Source organism: Nylanderia fulva, unplaced genomic scaffold (assembly GCF_048542155.1).
Source record: "Nylanderia fulva isolate GAGA-0341 unplaced genomic scaffold, ASM4854215v1 Scaffold9, whole genome shotgun sequence".
In the NCBI taxonomy this organism is placed as follows: Eukaryota; Metazoa; Arthropoda; class Insecta; order Hymenoptera; family Formicidae; genus Nylanderia; species Nylanderia fulva.
This window is the reverse complement of record NW_028191026.1, coordinates 4,439,912-4,459,871: the sequence shown is the minus strand read 5'-3', so window position 1 is coordinate 4,459,871 and position 19,960 is coordinate 4,439,912. Positions and strand designations below refer to the sequence as shown.

Here is a 19,960-nt window from a genome sequence, read left to right as displayed (position 1 = left end):
CAAAAGTCGCTACCTTGAGAGAGAGAGAGAGAATAAATGCGCATACTTCGAGAGATAATGTCGATGTGCAATTCCGACGTTTGTTTCCGTTGCGAAATTATATGTAAAACTCGTCGACAATTTCTGCGGAGTCTTTATTAAATTGCGAATTTTCTTCCGACATTTATTCCCCTTGCGAAAATAAAAATTGTCGACAATAACCGTAGAATTCTTATTAAATTGCAAAAATGGTCATAAAACTATAACGATTTTTTTATTAAAGAAGTAATGAATTTTTTTCTCCATAATTTAGAGAGAAATATACTTATTCGTATATAGAAAAAATTACATTGAGATATAAATAATAAAACATTCTGGAGTTAAAATATATCTTCCTTTAATTAATCTCTGTAAATATCTTATATATTATATTTTGATAGAATTTTTTTCTTCTTATTTATATCCGAGAAAATGAATAAATAATTATAACAATTTACAGCAATGCATTTACAAATGCACATATGTTACAACAGGCTTACAACTTCTCTAATTTATAACAAAATAAATATAATCTACTTATTCATATCAACGATATTAATCAGAAACTAAACAATTAGTACAATTTAGAGTCTCGAGAGAATACGGCGAATAATTGCTCACGACAATTAATCACTAATTGTAGCTTTCTAACTGACATTTCTGGAAGAAAAAAATGCTCGCGTTACACAGGTCACTTGCTGTGTCATTGCGTAATTGATAGCCGTAATTGTAAACTGACACATTTACGAATCGAGGGAAAAAAAAAATTTCTCGGAGTCAGCTGTATCGGACGGTTCGAAGGGAGGAAGAAAGCTGAATCCGTAATTAGCGTCCCGTAGGTTGCACCGTAGTGGGCTTCGGGTAGACCCAGGGATTCGGTGCGTAAGCCGGCCTTTGAGGTATCGGGTAAACGGTAATGGCTCCGGATGCGACTGGACCGGGAGTCGGTATCGCGCCCGCGAGACCCATTAAAGCTGCCGTAACAAGAGTAACGATTTTTTTCAGCGAAACCTGAAAGCGAGAACACAACGTTCGATGATGAATTATGACATGCCTGACGTTTGACGGCGACTCGCGAAATTGTTCCGCGGGAAGAGAGAACTAAAGCCAATGAAAAAAAATTTCCTGACTTCTTCAAGATTTTTACAAGACCAGAAAATTAATTTCTTCTCTTATTTTTTCCAAATATATAATTTGCGTATATCTATATGATAAGTCTATTAAATGTTAAATCATGAAATTTTTGAGATATTTTTGTCAACAATGAAAAGATTCGGAAATTAAAAAAAAAAAAAAAAACAAAAGTTTTAATCAATTAAACAATCTGCATTATGTACGATAATCAAAACAAACATGTTACTATAAACTATTTAAATAATCACCTTTTTTATTTACAATATATCAAATTTTTTAGTTTTATTTCCATCAAACACATCGAAATAAAATAACATGACGATGAAAATATAAATGAACGAACATGCTGCAGATGAATCGATTTTTAACAACACAGAAAATTAGCGTGCTGGGAGTCGAGGAAAAGTTTATATTTATTTAATAAAAAATTTCAAATTATTGAAACAAATGTAAAATAATGTGAAAAAATCCAGATAAATAGTAAAATTTCCTGACAAAATTCCAAATTTTTAAAATTCCCCGACAATGCCCGGTTTCCCAGATTTCCCTAACCACTAGACACCCTGATTAATTATTTTACAATTGAAAAGACGATTCCTAAAAAAATTTATTTTTAAATTAACAATATTGAAATAAGTAAACATATTTATTTAGAAATATAAATTGAAGAAAGATATTTTAAATGCAGAATATTTTATCGATCATTCCACGTTTACGCATGACATATTTTTACGTATTAAAAATTCTGAAGAATAATTGTTCTTTTTTCATTTATATATATGATAATTTAGTTTTCTAAAGTCTAGTCTGACTAGTTTTGCCTGTTTTTCCACTGGTTAGCATGATTAAGACACTATTTTTTTCAACGCTGTTTTCGTACTTTGTGCTATTGCGTGTGAGAAAATATCGGTACAAAAATTTGTTTCCCGCCAGACGTCTTAATGCGGTAAACTTTTACCGGTCTTGCGAATCGTCTAAATTACCACTCGCACCTAGATAAAAAGAGCGACGTGGATTAAGCACATTACTTTCTCTAGGACTATTCAAACTATGCAAACTGTCAGTCTGAGAAATATATAAGCCAAATAATATATATAATAAATGCAATATGCATACTCTGCGTCACCGCTTTCAATTAAAATAACGTTGCAACTGCTATTGAGAGTAAAGATTTATTGCGATTCTATCAACTGTTACTGCAAATTCATCGTCATTAATTATAGTTATTGCTCGAAGTCTTTTCGTGGAATATGATAGATCTGTTTTCGTCAAAATATTTCGCGTGCAGTAAAAATATAAATGTGTAGGTGCGTGACATTTAAATTGTGCAGCAAAGTATATCGATCACATGCATATAATGAATGATAGATCTGTTTTGATCAAAATATTCCGTATACAGCATAAATGTGAGACATTTGGATTTGTGAGGCAAGGAATATCAATCAGAAATAATGTTACCTCAAACGCTTTGATTTTTGTATCGTTAGAGAACTCCATAAATAATTATTTCATTTTCTTGTTGACAAAAAGACAGATAAATAAATTCGAAAAAAAATTATTATTGCATACTGCGTCAATAAATCGCGATCATTATACAATAATGATATTAAAAAGGCCAGATTTTTGCGCGAGAATGCAAAATAATTCGATCAAAAATATAGTAATGTACAATTGATTTTTTGTTCGTATAATCCGATTATCGACAAGTCAATAAGTTTTCATGAGAAGAATGTACAGCTGCTCGTTTTCGAATGCAGAAATCGTCGGTGTGCAATTTAAGTAGAAATCAACCGCGTACCCAGAAAGAGAAAACCGAAAGATCTTATTTAATTCGCAACTTAGTTCGGCGGAAGCGTACGATCAATAATTGAGTTGGAGCAACTCGAATAATGTATCGTTTAGACTTTATTTATTCTCACTGTTACGATCGCCACCGTGATTTCCGCGTTCGCGCGTAAAATCCGCAATTTCGCACGGCAATTTAATAACATCAATACATCGAGAAATCGCGAGATTGCAAATCAATAAATAATTTAAAATACTAGATATACTATGACACGTACTATACGAACATAATTTCTAAAAAAAAAAAATATATATATATATATATATATAATTTAAAAAAATTTTAATATATTTAAAATTTATTGACAAATTTTTCACGTAATTTCGTTATTAATTTAAATTTATTAATAATATATTTTGCACACGCGACTTACGTGAATTTAATAAAATTAAAAATTTCTATATACTTATCAATATTTTAATTATATATGCGAGATTAGGACGACTAAAGAAAAACACTTCGCTTTTCAACGAAGAATTATTATACTATAGTCTTGTATAAATTGTTATTTAATGTCTTTTCTGCCTATTTTTAGCGAAGTTTTATCAAATAAGACTTATCGTAATATTCTCCGTATTGTTACCATGATATCGGAAATCTCGGATGTTCTTTAGCGATGCGATGCTCGAAACGAACAGTACGCATTTTTAAACGTTGGCAGACTTTTTATACTAGTGAGTTCTGAGAGGTGGATATTTAGGTCAAGATACGTGGGAAACGATACGACCCGCATAACCAAGGAAGTTTCTTGCCAAGGAACCGGGTAGATTTTCATTTTCATTCATGCCGGTTGCGAAATATATTCATTGCCAGTAAATATAAATTGTACAAGAAAGACAATTGACAAAATCATCCCATTTCTCAGTCTTCATTTCTGTAAGCGATGATTAGATTACGTAATTATGTACTTATTAATATATATTTTTAACATATTTAATTTAAATACAAGCAAATGGCACGATAAATGATTTTCACGAGTGACCTAAAAAAGAATCGACTTTTTATGTCGCTGAATAAATTGTGTAACTTGAGAAAGTGATGTTAAGGCTGTTGTGTATAAAATCGCGGTTTTTATTTTGCTGAATCTTCGTGATGTTATCCCTTAAAAGATATTTTTATACTATGTCGAGATAAAACTCTGCATTCTTAGAATTTAATTCTCCAAGGAGAATATTTTATGCCGAAAATTCTATAAATGTTCAGCAACAATTAAAGGATAAACAGTTTAAAGAATAAAATTTGTATGTTCTTATGATAATTCGATATTAACCATCTATTTAAAAATCCTTGACAAAAGTTTGGAACCAACCGTTATCAAATTTTTGTTATTTAATAAAATTAAAGTTAAATATTATATTTTAATTTAACAGAGAATTAAATTTTGTTTGAGAATATGTGTTATGTGCAGAGCAATCTCGCGTCGAGTATAAAATCGAAGAATATAAACCATAAGAATAACATATAAAATATAAAACCATTGACAGGAATTGTACTCTCTATTTTTTTAACAGAGGAAAAGGGAAGAATCATGATAGAAAAAAAGAAAATGTTATCTTTTAAATGTTGTGTATTTGTATTAATTAATTACCAGTGCTGATCTTACTTTTAAAGCCAACAAATCAATGTCGATTATTGATAAAATGTTAATACAATTGATAAATATTGTCAATTTTTGATTAATTAGGTCAAAATTGATCAAAAGTTATCAAAACCAAGTTTTTTTATTGGCCATTAATTATAGAGGAAATAAAAAATTGTGTGAGTTTAAGAAAAAAGAGAAGATCAATATAAAAAAAGGGAAAAAAGTAAACGAGGGAAAGAGTACAACCCCTGAAATTATAATAAAGACGGTAAGTTATGCCAATGTATTTGACATAAAAGAAGGTTTGACACCAATTGTTATGTAATACAGATTAATTCCAGATTTCGTTCTTTAGATGCGCTCGACAAAATAAAAAAGTAAATTAAATTTTTTTGCTGAGGCAAGAGCCACGTGACTCGGACACGAATCAATCTAGCTGTCACTTTTACACGCCCAAACACACAGAAAACGCGACTTAGTGGCGCAGCTTTTTATATACTCGTACGTATATATTATTACAAGATTCCGAGATGACCGGTTTCACTGAGAAACTAGAATAAAAGGAGATAAAAGATCAGCATTAAAATAGGACTAAAGTTAACGGGCCGGTGAAATCGACCACGTGGGTCGCTCAAGTGTACTTTCTGCGCGACCGTTTTATCTAGATACATAAATAAAATATTTCTCTGTCTGAGCTACTCGAAAGTACTCACTCTGCTTCCACGCGATATGAATTGTCACGCGGATCACGTGACATTACGGGAATAAAAATCTATTATTTGCATGTTCACGTGTTATGAATTCCAAGGATCGTGCTAGTTCGATTCTCATCGTACATATGTATGTATGTAATGGAATCTGGGGAAAGTGAAGGTCTTACATACTCGTACGTGATTGATTGTACGATTCATCACGAATTATTATTGATGTCTGTTATGTAAAACAATCCGAATCGATCAATAAAAATCTATTGGAAACATTTTATAAAATTATTAGTAGTATAACATCTATCTTTGTTGCATCGCACTAGGGATTAGATTTTTCAAGTGCTAGAATATGTCATAAACAAATATAAAAAAAATATACATGAAAATACACTATTCGACGTGCATGTTAAATTGCATCCTTGAATATTACGTATATTTACGCCAACCTTGCACTTGCATGAATATTGACATTACGTTGCAACTTTATTGCAAAAATATTTGCACAAAAGAATCGTCGACCGTCACACTGCGAGCTATGATTACATTTTCCTTTTTTTTTCCCCTCTTTTTTACTCGGGATTGAGTAACGTTTTTGTTCTCGCTGCTTCCGCGTGCACTATTACGACATGTAACTGGATTAACGAGCTGTAGCGAGCTTAAAATTCGTTCCTGCGTAAATGCCAACAATTGTCACTCTCGGATTCTCAAAAATGTGTACGAGACAAAAAAGCATAATGCAATCATGTAACACGTGTTCTAAACAAAGACGATACAACAGGTTTAATTTTTTCATCAATTTCTTTTGCAAACTTCTGCCGATTGAAACAGAGTGCAATTGTTGTTCGTTATTCAATTCAAAAATTTCATTCACTTCTTAATTATTGCAAGGTGTAAATTGTATTTATTTCATTATATTTATATAATTAAATAAATGGTAAATCTTATAATACTATAATTGATATAATATATAAATACTATTATATAAATCATATATTTTGTTTTTATTAATTATCTAATAACTGATAAAAAATTGCGAAGTTATGGTAATGTGTCTACCTCTGCATTAATTATTACGTATGTATTACGTCAAAAATTTATGTTATGTTAGGAATGGGCAAAAAAAGGAATTACATTAGATCTGTACTATCTAACACACTTTTATATTGACGTAATATGTTGACATTTAGGAAAATTACTTTGATAACCAGTAATTAAAATTAAATATTTTTTTATTATTTATTTAATCAGTAATTTAAAAAAATTTTTTTATTTGAGATTTTAGTATAACAAAGGATTAAGATCTTAAACTAAGAATATCTCTGCAACTCTCGATATCTTCCATCTAGAATCTTGATCTTTCTTTATATTTTCTATCAAAATTTCAATTATTAATAATTGAAATTTCTGTAGAAAACACAAAGAAAGATCAAGATTCTAGATGGAAGATATTACAAATTTCAGAAATATACGACGTTCGCGACAAACCCCAACGTAGAATTAAATATAATTGAATAATAATTCTAATAATTAACTATATAAATAATCAAAAGAAACATCTGTCTCATCAGAATAATCATATTCTAAATGATAAAATAATTGAAAAATGTTTAGATATGATTATCTTATTGTTAGTACTGACAATGCCCGGTTTCCGAGATTTCCCTGATCGTTAGACACCCTGATAATCGTTGAAAGGTGCTCGGGAAAATTCGGGACGCGCAAACTTCGAGGGGAGAAAAAAACGTACTCAGTGCCCGGGAGCGCACTTCGACGCGAGAAATCAAGCGTGTAAATGCCGACGCGAGTGCGCGCGTGCACGAGCGTTCACTTTCGCTTGGACACATCCACACACGCACGTGACAAGCAAGCAAGGAGGAGCTTGTGACTTGTGCACAGCAGCGGTAAACTCTATACCGACGGTTTTTCATCTTGTCAGTCAGCCTTCCTGCTTCCACGGGAGCGGGTCTCGCCACGGCCTCTCCTTTTTTCCCGCGCGCGTTTTCCGCTAACCGATCTCCATGCGTCGCGTCTGACGGAGGCGAGCTGTCAAACGCGCGCGCGCGCGCGTCCGCGAAAACGATGAAGTACCACCGCATAGAAACGAGCCGACTTCCGACGACGCTGATATGCGTCATCGTCGTCTCCCTCGGGATCGCGAGGGCGACCGAGCCCTTGCCCTCTGCCCTTTTAGGCGGCATCGGTAACGTCGCGAACACCGCAACCAATTTCCGTGAGTCTATCTGGATGTCAATCTCGAATATACTATATACCCGCGTCGCTGAGTTTAGCGAATGTTCTACAAATATTTACAAAGATGCTGGCAAATATTTTTCGAAACGAGGAAAAAATAGGGACAGAAATTTGAAATGCAAAATTGTTATAAAAAAAAGTGAATAACCACGCGAAGCTGCATCGAGATGCTATGAACAGGAGATTGTAGGCTAAACTATTTTCTAGAATTATATTTTCATCTACTGCTTGAAAAATTAATTTATGCCTATGCATATGTGTCCCTGTACGCTGTTTAATTTACAAAATATTTATTGGGAAAATATTATTAATATTCATCTTAATAAATGTTTGTGCAGTAAATATATAAATAATTAATATTGTATGATTAAATAGCGGAATTGAATATGCAATTATACATATAATGCATTTCTGCGCACGAATTATTCTCACACAATGTGAATGAGATATAATTGAAAAAATTATTGTAGCTGTTACAGCATAAAATTTAAAGAAAAACCAAATAATTTAATATTTTTAATTAATGTAATCCGAATCGAATGCGCGGGATGTATATAACTTCTTACTTTAAAATATTAAACTGTTGTGTTTTATTAAAATATCACATTTTAGCTTGTTCGATAATCCATCGAAAAAGCGATTAATTCAAAATTGTATTTCGGTTATAAATAAATGTTAATATTATTTTGCACGCATATATTTTGCAATCAATAATATGCAATCTGAGCAATCACAAAGAATAAACTTTAAACAAGTTGTTTTAGAATTGAAGCTTAAACACAACAGGAATAAATGTCGATGCTCGAATATCGAGGCGCAGTATCGTCGATTAAATGAAAGTGAAAACACAAATACAGTGATACAACGGTATCAATTAAGGATGAGGCGATGGATGGAAAGTTAAAGTACGAGGAGATGTTAGATAACGATATTATAGAGAGCTCCGTCGATATTATAGAAGAAGCCTTTCCTCGCCAAAGCAACGGCGAGATTGAAAGTATTTGATTAATAGAGATAAAGAGTTAGCCTTTAAGTCAGCCGGTAACCCATTTAAATAACTTGTGAATCGTAGGATGACGTAACTCACGCGAGAGTTTCCCAAACACGGCATTTAACTTGCGGCTATGGCTTGCATAAATAATTAGCATAAATGCGAAATTTATTGTATCCACTGGTGACCCAAATTTTTAATCAAATGCAAAATCAGCTGTAGATTATTATTCCAATTTGAACGACCTTAGATAATAATTTATGCGCGTCGCACGCAAAATGATAAATGTTACATACACCGATGTATTTTTATAAAAATGCAAATTAACCAGGGGCAGGAGGATAGAAATTGAGGACATTCGTAAAAATATGTACGATATATTGACACACATGGGGCATTCGAAATGACATTCCGATATATTATGCAACTATCTAAAAAAAAAAAAAAAAAAATAGTCGTAGAGTTCAGACATAGATAAACTCCAATATTTCTAAAATTATCGAGAGGTCGTAAATTATATCAATAAGATATGTTTTAATAGACAGAGTGTCCCATAAATGGTGCGCACTTCGTAAATATTTATCATTAATTTACATATGTGATTACTAGCGCTTTTTTAATTACATTTTTTCAATAAAAAATTAACTGGTATACAAAGATTTTATTTATATAATCCATTAAATTTCCATTTTATTTATATATCCATTAAAAACTGCAAACTTTCCTCTTTTCAACACAATTTTTGTTTTCTCAATAATTGCGCGTGCATTAAAAAATTACAGCTGATAAGTTTCAGCAATTTCCTATGGGACACCCTGTATATTAAAATGTTTGTCATATCAAAAACGTGAATATATTTAATGCAAACTTATTAAACGCGAAAAATCTATCTTTGAAAATAGAATTAATCTAAATTATTATTAAATTTAATTTAAGCTCGATTTATTAAATTCAAAATTGAAAAAAAACTTTTCAAGAAAAAAACGGCTTTCAATCAAATGAAATTAATATTCAGCGATACAATACCAGATAAAGATTATCTATAAGTCCAAAGGCTAGTTTTTTTTTTATTATCGGAAAGCATTTATACCGCGAATAGCTATAAAAAAAAAAAATATGCATTCGCACGTTTGTTCGTGGGAGCGACGATGATTCAGACAAAGATGCATTCGTTGTGCAGCGGACTGGTAATTGTATTAAAGAGAATTTAACGTACCTACATTGAATGATAATATCTGTTAATGGAATGAGATTTCCATGTTATGTAGAAAATCGATCGACGCGAGACGCTTTTTGCTCGCCAACGTCGGCATTAGTCACATCTGTTATTTACGGATACGACTATTTTGCATATTGACGTGAGTTGAACGCTTAATAACAGGAATTATGCTCTTACACGATTTTCATTCGCGACATTACGTAAAAAAAAAGTTTAATACAAAGCGACCAATTTTCTCTTGATCCATAGATTAAAAGGCTAAATGTTTATGATTGTCAACAACATCACAATCTTCTATGTATATATACACACTGAAAAATACATACCTTATACAAGTAAATATTATACCTGTTTTCAAGTATTTCACAAGTTCATATATATTCACAAAGATATACATATAATAAGTTCATCATAAGCATCAAATTTATTCCAAATGTGTTCTTAATGTTAATAAGTTTGATACTTCAATAAAAAATATTAAATTAATCAAATCTATGACTGTTCTTTGATAAAATTTTAGAATATTCTTGAAAAAAAATAATTTCTTTTTTTTGAATATATTGAGTATTTCTGAAATTTGTGAGATGAGTTTATTTTAAGTGTATTAAGAAGAAAATATTCTTTGTTAAAACTAATTGTTACTTATAAAATAAGAGAAGTATAATAAATAATTATTTTTCTTAGCAATAGAATAATGTTTTTCTGTGTGTACCTGTACATCATTATGTAAATGCATTGAAAATAAATGTGACGTGTAATTTTTCGTAAAACGCTAAATAAATCGAAGCGTAACGTGTAACAAATCAATCATAACCGGTAGCATAAACTCGGCGAAAGCGATATGTCTATTTTTATATTTCAATACTTTATTAAATTTTTTTCTCGCGCGACACGTTAACTCTGTAAGTTACAGTAAACGCAAACGTTGAGAAAGTTTCTTACAACTTGCTTACAACAAAACGAAATTCTTGCACCACTCTCGAAGCTCAATTAATCATTTAATTACTGCGGGAAAACCGCCGAATGCATTTAACCCTTTTCGATCAGGAAGTCGAGCCGCGTGTTGAAGTTTCTGTGTTTCATACAACAAAACTCATGCTTGAATTCGATTAATCATTTAATTACTATGCGGACCTTTACTGTAACAGGAAACTGCTCGATATACGCATTCAATTAGTTCTCGAATAGAAGATTCTCGAATTCACGATAGCCGATGTTCACCGCGCCGATAAACAGTTTAATTAAACGTGTGCGAATAAAGGTGCTTTGAGAATTGATTGCTAAATGCAACGTGCAGTATGGATTTAATGAACATCTTCTCTATTGTATGAGATAAGCATTAATATCAAAGCGTTTGTAAAATGCAGTTTATCTTTGGACGTAGAAAAAACAGCGAGAAAAAAAATAAAATCGTAAGAAAAATAAAAAAAATATTTCACGCACTAACGAAGAATACTTTTATAATTAAATATATAGCACACATCTTCAAATCATGTTGCTTCAGAGATGATAAATGTTAAAGGGAGAAACAAATGTATTTTGCAATTGTATAAAACAATTTAATTTCAATTACAAAGGAAATTATCATAATTGAAATTATTATAACATAAGTAATGGCGTGAATAAAGTAATTACTCAAAAAACTTGTGTAATGATTGATCTTTTTTTTTGAACACAATTGCAAAAATAACTTTAATAATTGCAAATAATGGGTATGAAAATCACAAATATTTGAAGACATTTATGATGCTGCAAAAATTGGTCTATTATTTATTGAAGAAAATAGATTTTAAAGTAATTTTTTATATTTATTATACTTGAACAAATAAATGTTATAAAAGTGAAGTTTAGACAGAATGGGGTTTTTTCTTTAAAAAAAATTCAATTTGTGAAAGTGAATTGTTAATTATGTCACTGTAAAACGATCCTATTGTTTTGATAACAATATTGGATATGTGTCAACCAAAGAATATGTTGCGTAGATGAGAAAGCACACGTGGTTCAAGGAGCCAAGAAAACATTTTTATTGAACTCGATATACGTCCGAATATTTGGTACAAGACGAAATTAATTTGCAGAGCAAATACCAACAATATTTAAACTGCAATACGACGAAAAGTTTCGAGTACAAGTTGTCAAGATTAGTCAATAATCAATAAAAAAAAAGTCAATAATCATTATGCCGGCAACTCCAGCGGAATTTGGGGAAAATACGATGACAAGAAATGCCTCCAAGTATGCGGCAAAAAATATTATATGTATATCCGCACCTTGCAGTGTATGTATAAACAAATAGAAATATAAAAAATAGAATGAGAAAAGTAAATGTAATCTTGATATTGAAATATAATGAAATATCAGAAATAACAAACATAAAATATAGAAGAAAAAATCTTTGAAATTTAATTCAAATATCCACCACATCCTAGTTATCGTTTTATAAAAGAAATTGTAAGCACGGAATACATGTAAAAACGTATGCAAGCAAATAGCTATATCAGTAAAAACATCCCAGTCATAAAAATATTTGAAGAAATAAAAAGCCAATAGATAAACTGTTAACGAGAAAACAGAATATGATCAAATTCCAATGTCCAAATTAATTATTATCAAATTCTTCCATGTCACTGATTTGTGAGCAATTTGCGAAAAAAATTTCACCTATGCTAAATAATTTAAATGAGTTAATAGCATTTTCCAATAAGTGTTTCAAATAAAAAAAAATTAATGTTATATTAAGAAACAATTACTATATCGCTATTGAAAATTATATACATATTTAAACGTTAATTAAATAATTATTGCACAAACTTTTGATACCGTTTAATATCGTTTTAATTTTTGACTAATCGGTTGTGGTTTGCAAGGGTACCCCCTTGACATGTAATCGTTTGTTACAGTAACGGGAATCGTGCAACGGCAAAAAGAACTATTGCATCGCGTTACGGACACTGCCGCGGAATACAGTACGTTTTCGCAGAGAATGCAATGATAATTTAAAGGCTTACGCACTTTACTTCACGCTTAAATGCGGGCTTCAGCGCAGCTTCCCCCCAACAAAAATAAAGAAATATAAAAAAAAAACAGCTTAAACTTTGCGAGATTTTATTCGAAAATCTTGACAAATCTCTCGTATGAAATGCTTTCATATATCTTTAATGTAACAGATAAAAATTTTATTATTTGTATAAATTACACAGATTTACCCATACAGCACAAAATAATTTTAAAATCTTTTAAAAATATTTCTTAAAATATCAAATAATTCTCGAAAATATTTTTCAAATGTTTCTACGACTGCTTTTTCATGTTTAAAACATATTTTTGAATATAGATTTAAACTAATATTTTAAAAATATGTATCAAATATTTAAGAAAATATTATCTGAGCAATGAAAAAGAACATTTTTAAAAATATTTTTTAAAGTTTCTAAAAATACTTAAAAAATGTTATCACAAAAAATTTTTAAATCATTTAAAAATATTCCTAAAATTATTTTAAAATTTTTTTATGCAATATTTTATAGAAATATTTTTTTAAAACATTCATAATATTTTGTACTGTATGAGTAATTAAGAAGAAATTTATTTTTAACTATTATTTTTATTTTTACATTCTTCTAAAAAAAAAAATTAATTTCTTAAATTTAGAATACTTAATAATTATTCAGATTCTTGATGCTTGATCTCTCCGAAATTATATAATGATTATAACGTACACACGTTTTCGTGCGCATGCTGTTACATTCCACGTTTTAACCGTTGTAAATATCTTGCATTATCAAAATCCGTCATATATTATTTAACGCGAGGATAGAAAAGCAATGCATGTCAAAAGATTAGCGACCAATTGCACTTCCACGGAACACGTTTGGAGAATGTAATTTGCATTAACGTAAATTCCGAGCGTATGCGCGTGGATAGAGAGACGAGAGTTTCCCTCTCAGAGATGCAAATATACGTACGTCTGGTGGAGAAATACCGTAATACCGCGTAATTCGATCTGTAATAACGCGGTATGGCAAGGGGCATTTGATTGAGAAGAGATTGCATTTCTCTATATATCGCGGAACGATACGCTTTTGTAATTGCATTATTCGCGACCTAGATTGCTTCTTAAATCCTTTTAAAATGAATGGTATCGAGTCGCTTCATTTACATTCGCCGTCGAATAATGAACGAATTGAACGTTCTATTTGTCTACTTCTCGGTAAGAATCGCCAACAAACTTTCGCGGGAAAATGCAAGGAAAGGCGCAAGGTCTCGAAGAAAAGACTCTCACGATATAAATACTTCCATAATTTCAATTTGCAAATATAATTATAATCAGGATAAATATTCAATTTACCGATCACGCCTGAGAAATTGTATATGTATAGTATATACATGTTCAAACAATTAATAACTTATAATACCTTTCTCATAATAATTTAACAGGGAAAACTGGAACATTGAGGCTACAACAGTATAATAAATACTTCAATGAACCCGCGGAATAAATTATTAATGTATCGATGCATCGCTGTAATGTATATTTAAATATAAATGGTAAATGTCAAAGACCGACAATATTATTACATAAAAAAAATGATCACAATGCTGATGAATTAACGATTCCGCTATGTTATGCATGAGACTACTTTCGCGCTTCTATCTTCGATCTTTTAAGGCTGAGAAACCTGTGTGTTCTTATCAAATTTTCTTGTACAATTAAGACATTTTCACATAATTTTCTTTTCTTTACGTACACATATTATATTATAGAAATTAAATTATATAATTCTGAAACATTCTATATAATAAATTAAATAACATGCATTTTCTTAATAATAATTTAGAAATCTGTATATATTTGTATTACTCCTCGAGTTTATAATTGCATACTTATTGATTTCATATAAATGCAATTTTATTGCATTTAATGTATGGCAATATACTTTTGCAATCTTATAGAAAGCACCAATATAAAAAATAATTTTTTAATTATTTTTCATGACAAAAAAATTGAATAAACAATTTATATTTTAAGAATGTAATAATTTTCAGTCAATGAAAATCGTTAAAGTTGAAAAGAGTTTTATGAATATACGTAACTCGCATCGTTATATAAAGTTCCATAAAATTTGTCTTCTATTCATATATACATACACAGTGCGTAGAGAGTATAATTTGTCTTCTACTATTCTCGACGCGAAATTAAACAAAGTTCGCCTTTTCACGAGTATACAATTTTGCGATATGTATATAAACAATAAAACAGAGATTGACATAACACACAGGAAACTCTCGGCACTGAAAGAGTTAATGCCTGAGCAGCGGCAATAACAAGCAGGCGCAGTAAATAAGATAAACGAGAATGCAAGCGAGACAAAAGACAGAGAGAGAAAGTTTTTCGTATTCTAATTGTAGTAACTAACGCAGTGGAGAGACCGAGAAATTTATTAATCAACGCCACCAGGATGACGACAGGAGTCAGTAAGTATCAAAAAGTATATCACGGTGTCCAGCAGACTCAATAAAATTCCCCGACTTTTTCAGATTTTCCAAGATCAGAAATTTATTTTTTCTCTAATTTTTTAGTATTATTTTTTTCCAAATATATAATTTGCGTATATCTATATGATAAATCAATTAAATGTTAAATTATGAAATCCTTGAGATATTTTTGTCAATAATGAAAAGGTTCGGAAATTAAAAAAACAAAAATTTTAATCAATTATACAATCTGCATTGTGTACGATAACGGAAACACTATATGTCCCTATAAACTATTTAAATAATCACCTTTTTTATTTATAGTATATCAAATTTTTTAGTTTTATTTCTATCAAACATACTGAAATAAAATAACACAACGATGAAAATACAAATTAACGAACACGCTACAGATAAATCAATTTTTAACACAGAAAATTAGCGTGCTGGTAGTCAAGAAAAAGTTTATATTTATGTAATATAAAATTCCAAATTATTAAGACAAATGAAGAATAATGTAAATAAAAATCCAGATAAATAGTAAAATTTCCTGACAATTCCAGATTTACAAAATTCCCTGACAATGCCCGGTTTTTCCTGATTGCTAGACACCCTGTACACTTCAAGTATATTTAAGTACACCTAAGTACTTAAATACGTAAGTACACTCAGTTTATGCTAATCATCCGAATTGCACGAATCGCAGTCGACAGCGCTGCGTCGAAGGGTCTCGAATTCAAGCTGAGAAGATTCCTGGAGAAATTCCGCGCCCGAATGCGCAACGGCATCCCGGAGTTGGGTATACCTCCGCTCGAGCCGTTCACGCTCGACGAGATCGACATCGATACGGATAATCCGGAAATAGGAAAGTAAGTCGATGGGATTGATACACGGGGGAGGGAGACATTGGATTCCAGAGATTATCGAGAATCACCGGTGAACAAATGGATATTGCGCGATTTTAGAGAGGAAGCGTTTGCAAAAACTGTCAGAAATAAAATCGATTTCCGGGAAAAAATTTTTTATATATAATCATATGAATTTATATAGAAATTATAAGGGTTCATATACAATCATGTCAAATTATATACAAAAGAAATACTTATTTATTATATATGTATACATTTTTATAATTATATGTATATAAAAATCACTTTTATCTAATTATGTATGGAGGCATATTTTATGTATCATTTTGCGATTATATGTTTAATTTATATTTTTATATCATTTCATATTGTTTTATATAAAAAAGTTTTTCCCGGGTTTGAAGGTATTTTTGGGGAGACGAGAAAAGCAAGAAAAAATTCTATATTTTCAGACATCATGTATTTGTTCTATAAAATGTATTCTTAATAGATTTATTTATTTATATGTGTGGAAAAATGAGAATACGAGGGCCTCCTTCCCTGCCTTGAAAAAATTAACTTAATTCAATCCATGTCCAAAGGGCGAAATTTTATTTTAAAATGGTAATATTTAACATTTCATTTTTCTACACATAAATAAATAAATCTGTTAAGAGTAATTATATAGAAAATTACATGTAATTCCTTTAATAAATAATAATTATTTTGATATTTATTGGTCAGAAAATGATTAATGCATTGAACAAAAATTTGTTTTGATTAAACTTTTCAAATATTATTTCATTAATTAAATATATAAAAATATTTGAATTAAAAATATAACATATTAAATGTAACAAAACGTATATATTATATTTAAATACTAATATGTACAAAATAGTAATTTAATTGAAAGATTTAGTCAAGTTAACAAATTTTTCCTGTTTATCGTAAAATGATGAGTTTTCAAATAGAGAACCAAAATTATCGTGCCAACAATTTTACTTCTGATATTAAGAAGTATTTTCTATTTGATATATGAGCTTTATTTCTCTCTCCTCTTCGCTATTCACAAAAGATACCGAAAACGTTGCGTGTTTGAAATGTGTTAATAGCTTCGGCAAACAAGAAAACGCTTCGTAAAGTATGTCATCGTAAATCTGTTCGCCAGAGTGAATCTAGTGATCGAAAATCTGGAATTGAGGAAACTATCGACTTTTCTGATCGACCGTGCCAAATTGTCGCTGATCGGCCCTACGATCTCCGTCAACATTTCCATTCCCGAGATCCTGGCGACCGGTTATTACAACATATCCGGCATTTTGGGCGACATGTATCCCCTACGAGGCGCAGGTCCCTTCGAAACAACCGTACGAGATTTCCGTGTGTATGTAAACACCGTGCTGGGCTACGCCAGAGGAATGTACATGAAGAGATTCGACCTCGACTTTTCATTGCGTGCCATCGAGATATATCTGGAGAACTTTATGGGCGGCGAGAAGATCGGGCAAATTATGAGCAAGGTAAGATGTTGCGATGATTAAAGAAGCTCTTTGAAAGATTAAATATTATTTCAACCTCGTATAATTTAATTTTTAAATATTACATAAATATTTTAAATTATGCACAGTTGAAAAATTTCTGTTAAAAATAGATATCACATGTCTCAAACGGTCCGCAGAAATTTTTGTGTTAATTTAACATAATATGGATATATTAAATGGAGACACAAATATTCTGGTAATATTTTAACACAAAATAAATGCAAAACTTCAAATAATTTAAAATTAATTTTGTTGTGAAATTAACAAACTTTTAATGTAAAAATTAACAAAAAATATGTTAATTTTAGATTTTATCATCCCTACTTAGATTATAAAATAATAAATCAACACTTTTTCTGTAAATTTTAATAGATACATAAATCTTGTGATTAATACAACAGAACATATTTATTGTGTAAAGTGTAAAGTAAAAAATAGATGCACATTGTTATTTTTACATTGTTTTTCAGTTATTTTAATAATTTAACATTTCAATTCAATTAACAGAACAGTAATGTTAAATTAACACATAAATGTGTTAAATATTTAAGACAAAAGTTTTAACGGAGACCGTTTTTAACAAAAAAGCACAAATTTTTTTACTATGTATATATCATTAAAATTGATAAAGTAAAATTAAATTAGAATTACTGGAATATAATCATTTTTATTTTCCATAAATTGTTTGAGAATGTTCAGTCGATATAATTAATTATATATTATATAGTTTTATAATAATTATATACAATTTTATATAATTATGTAATATTTTCTTGATTTAAAAAAAATATCAGTCTATATAATTAGAGAACAAGATAATATGAATTGCCAGAATAAAATTTATATACGCATACCTAAAGATGATAAAATCGCGTCTTGAGAATTAAAAAGTTTTATTTTACGATATTCTTCGTAATATCAATGTAATATAAAGACGATTCCATGCGCGATCCTGATAACATTCGAAGGTTCATATTCGAGCGTATTGCATTTTTGTGCACAGTGCATTTTACGACCGGTTGCCCTTTTTTTGCGATCGCTATAATATTTATCGGTGAGAAATTTTATTACAACCGTTTTCTCGATATCCGTCGCAATTTTTATTAGCGATACACGCGAGTGGCACGAGGCCACATTTGTCCTGTCATTGAAACTGAAAAATTCCAGGTCGTTCCCCGAATATTAATCGCTCAATTTATTCGTGTCTCTCACCTCGACGGCAACACAAAATTTCAAATGTGCAACTGTCAAGCTAACCACGTGTTGTCAATCGATTACTTCCAAGTGAACGCAAATTAATTGTAGTTATAACCGGCAATAAAAAGTCAAGGTACATTTAATCACAAATGGCTGTAACGTTTAATTTTCCGTACACTAAAAAATTGTTAACTTGACTAAAAATCTTTCAACTAAATATTATTTTGTTAATTGAACATATAAAAATATTTAAATTAAAATATAATATTGTATATTAAAGCTAATAGAACGTATATTTGACTTAAATACTAATGTATGTTCAATTAACAAAATAGTAATTTAATTGAAAGGCTTAATCAAGTTAACAATTTCTTTCAGTGTACACTTAATCATTTTTCATATATATTTTTCGCGGATATCGAGCGGAATAAAAATTTCCGGAGGAGACTGGGAGGAGAAAATCTTAAGTACGTGCCTCGATAAATCGATCGCATAAATCGATATGTTCACAGGTCTTCGAGGAGCTGACACCGGAAGCAATGGACATTATTAAACCGGATATACTGCCGCCGATTCAAGATTACGTAGCGGCTCACGTGAACGAGACGATCCATCATCTCAACATGAGGGATCTGTTTCGCGTTCTCCTGGGCGAATACGAATTCGGCGACATCACGCATTTATTGATACCCTGACAAAAAGATCCGCAAAAAGTGGTGAAAAAATATCGCCGAGTTATCGGGTCGCGCAACAATTACGAGCGCAATAATACGAGCTTAACGCGACTGACAATGCCCGAAGACTGTCTTCGTTCAAGGTATAAGAGGCTGAATAATCGCTACCGAATACGTCAAAGTCGACAGAATACTTCGGTGAAACAGAACAGAGTCCGATCGACTTTAAAAATCGGCTCTGTTATACGTAATTCGTGCATAACGACAAATGCTACATAGAAATGTCATGCAATAAACAATTTTTCGCACTCACCGACCGGTGCAATAGCGGAGTGTTAGCACATCGATCTGAAAACAAAACATTCAAAATTATGTATATACGTTATATATATAGGGAAATGCCTACTAATGTACGATAATGATTTTTCAAAAGTAATTAATATACATGATTTTTTTAAATTGAGTATATTATAAA

The 19,960-nt window shown here is 30.6% G+C and overlaps 1 protein-coding gene and 1 long non-coding RNA gene across 3 annotated transcripts; one reads left to right on the top strand and one right to left on the bottom strand.

The window, feature by feature from the left end:
* Positions 1-359: 359 nt before the first annotated feature.
* On the bottom strand, positions 360-3,629 carry LOC114929976 (uncharacterized). Its single transcript, XR_003819351.2, has 2 exons — positions 3,582-3,629; positions 360-1,029 (listed from the first exon to the last, which is right to left on the bottom strand). It is a non-coding gene; the product is annotated as an uncharacterized LOC114929976 (long non-coding RNA).
* A 3,599-nt stretch (positions 3,630-7,228) lies between these two features.
* On the top strand, positions 7,229-19,944 carry LOC114929852 (uncharacterized). 2 transcript variants are annotated; one of them, XM_029301534.2, is made up of 6 exons: positions 7,229-7,517; positions 12,648-12,713; positions 15,157-15,222; positions 15,929-16,091; positions 17,242-17,593; positions 19,324-19,944. In XM_029301534.2, the coding sequence occupies exons 1-6, from the start codon at positions 7,367-7,369 to the stop codon at positions 19,504-19,506; spliced, it is 981 nt and encodes a 326-aa protein (XP_029157367.1). In that variant the 5' UTR covers positions 7,229-7,366; the 3' UTR covers positions 19,507-19,944. The 2 variants fall into 2 exon arrangements, with proteins under 2 accessions (XP_029157367.1, XP_029157368.1); XM_029301535.2 differs by lacking the exon at positions 12,648-12,713.
* Positions 19,945-19,960: the final 16 nt, after the last annotated feature.